Genomic DNA, 2,500 nt, shown 5'->3' with positions numbered 1-2,500 from the left:
GACTGGATCTGTTAGTCAGTGCACATTGCAGATGCCCCAGACAGATATCTGTAGGAGATATCTAGCTGAGGAAGAGAAGAACTCTTCAACCCTGAGCGTCATCCCAAACGAAACCCAAAGAATGAAATGAGCATAAAACAGCTAAAATAATGTCCTCCAAATGATGACAGAGACTCTCTGGAGAACGAAGGGAGCTGAGAGCCAGGCAGACAAACCGCGTAGCAGATAGAGTGCACAGTACACACACACACACACACACACACACACACACACACAGACTAACACACGTACACATAGAATGCATGCACACACAGACGCACACACATGAATGCAGATAGACACAGAGCAGAATACGAACACACACATAGGAAGGGAAAGATACAAAGATAGCACAGTCTCATACAGACATAAATGACAGACCTGGATAGGTTGCACTTTGAGTTTAAAAGGGGGTTAGGAGGACTTGCACACTCACCCAGACAGTTGTGTCCGTCGTGGGCCAACATGAATCCGTCGTAGCAGGTGCACCTGTAGTTGCCCGGGATGTTGATACACTCGTGGACACAGCCTCCGTTGTACTCATTCTCACACTCGTCCATGTCTGAAACGGAGAGTCATAGAAGACCAGTGAGAAGGGTGGAGAGGAATTACTGTCACCACTGTACAAAGGGACGGGAAGAGAGGAAGGTGGAATGGTAGAATGGATGGTAGGGGATTGGGGGATAGAGATGAACAGTATGGAGTGTCATTGAGATGTGGGTACAAAGGGAGGGGCATATGGAGAGTGTCAGCTGATGTTTATGTGTAGAGGTCAGAGGTCAGGGTTGGAGATAAAAGGTAGAAGACTGGTACAGCTCATGGTGAGTGTGCATAGTATACATACTAGGGGTAAGACTGCAGTGTTTGGGGGTACAGAGTCCAGAGGGGCATACGGAGAGTGTCTTGCCGTGTTTATTCATTGACGATGTTCCCCCTTCATCCTGAGCCAGCGGAGTCTTTCCCAGGAGCCACTCACAAGTGGTTGCCATGCGGACTGAGCCACTAAAACAAATAGTCCCCCCTCCGTGTGAACGCAGCAGGCCAGGGGAGGCAGGCAGGCAGACTGGGGGCCAGACCCCAACCCCAAATCCTCTCCGTCTATCCTCCTCCTCCACTCTGGATGGGCCCGAGCAGGTATCTGGTTAGTGTTCAACTCCTGTATTACTCCCTCTGTCTCTGTTTCTCTGTCGCTCTGTCTTTGTATCTCTGTCTCTCTGTCTCTCCCTCTCTCTCTCTCTCTCTCTCTCTGTCTCTGTCGCTTTGTCTTTGTATCTCTGTCTCTCTGTCTCTGTCGCTCTCTCTGTCTCTGTCGCCAACCTGGCCAAGACGTAAACTCTCACTCCCTCTGTCTCTCTCGCCAACCTGGCCAAGACGCCAACTCTCACTCCCTCTGTCTCTCTCGCCAACCTGGCCAAGACGCCAACTCTCACTCCCTCTGTCTGTCTGTCTTTCTGCCTGTACATCCCTTTCACGTTTTATCATGTTTCTTTGCCTGGTCCTTCTCCCCCTCTATCTAAAGTACCTTTCTCCCCCTCTATCTAAATTACCTTTCTCCCCCTCTATCTAAAGTACCTTTCTCCCCCTCTATCTAAAGTACCTTTCTCCCCCTCTATCTAAAGTACCTTTCTCCCCCTCTATCTAAAGTACCTTTCTCCCCCTCTATCTAAAGTACCTTTCTCCCCCTCTATCTAAAGTACCTTTCTCCCCCTCTATCTAAAGTACCTTTCTCCCCCTCTATCTAAAGTACCTTTCTCGCACTCTTTCCATCTCACTTCTTTCTCTGTTCTTTCCTCCTACTCCCGTTCTCTCTCTCCCTCTATATGTTTCCTATTCCATGTACCCATTCTGCCTCCCCCCTCCCCCTTCGGCCACACACACACACACACACACACACACACTGTCCTGTCTCTGCCAACCGTGAGGTTGGCTATGTTGGGTCTGGTTCTGTCAGCCACAAACAGCTTTTAGCAATAGTCTCTCCAGTCTCTCTAGTCTCTCTCCGCCTCCTACATCCTGTGGACTGGACAGAACCCAGTCCTGTGGCCGCGTCCCAAATAGCACCCTTTCCTTTTCCCTTCAGGGCCCTGGTCAAAAGTAGTGCACTGTATAGGGAATAGGGTGCCATTTGGGACACAGCCCTGGACACTGCACAGCACACCACCGGTACAACGCCAACACACTGAAACAGTCCACTGTCGGTCGGCTCACGCAGACCCCTCACCCACTAGACAGCTCATTGTCATCAGGATAGAACACACAGTGTCTTGGTTAAAAGCTATTTTGATGTTCCTGTATATCTACAATAGAAGCTTAGCCTAATCTACTTCTAAATTGAAAAACGGGTCTACAATATAGAACAGACACTGCCAACACAACTTGGTCGAAATGCTTGAAATAGAAATCTAATCTAAAAGTGTTTTTCCTGAGGCATTCCAGTCAGTTAAAACCAATCAAGATAAAA

The 2,500-nt window shown here is 48.9% G+C and overlaps 1 protein-coding gene across 5 annotated transcripts in view; it reads right to left on the bottom strand.

Annotated features, from left to right (window-relative positions):
• LOC112217173 (signal peptide, CUB domain, EGF-like 1) overlaps positions 1–2,500 on the bottom strand; it is a 144,642-nt gene that overhangs the window by 112,236 nt on the left and 29,906 nt on the right. For all 5 annotated transcript variants that reach the window (XM_042300216.1, XM_042300217.1, XM_042300218.1 and 2 more), the window contains exon 3: positions 476–601. In XM_042300216.1, the coding sequence (XP_042156150.1) occupies positions 476–601 (126 nt within the window). The remainder of the gene's footprint in view (positions 1–475; positions 602–2,500) is intronic.

Source organism: Oncorhynchus tshawytscha, linkage group LG17 (genome assembly GCF_018296145.1).
Source record: "Oncorhynchus tshawytscha isolate Ot180627B linkage group LG17, Otsh_v2.0, whole genome shotgun sequence".
Taxonomy (NCBI): Eukaryota; Metazoa; Chordata; class Actinopteri; order Salmoniformes; family Salmonidae; genus Oncorhynchus; species Oncorhynchus tshawytscha.
Note: the sequence above shows the minus strand (reverse complement) of the source record. Positions and strands in the feature narration are given on the sequence as shown.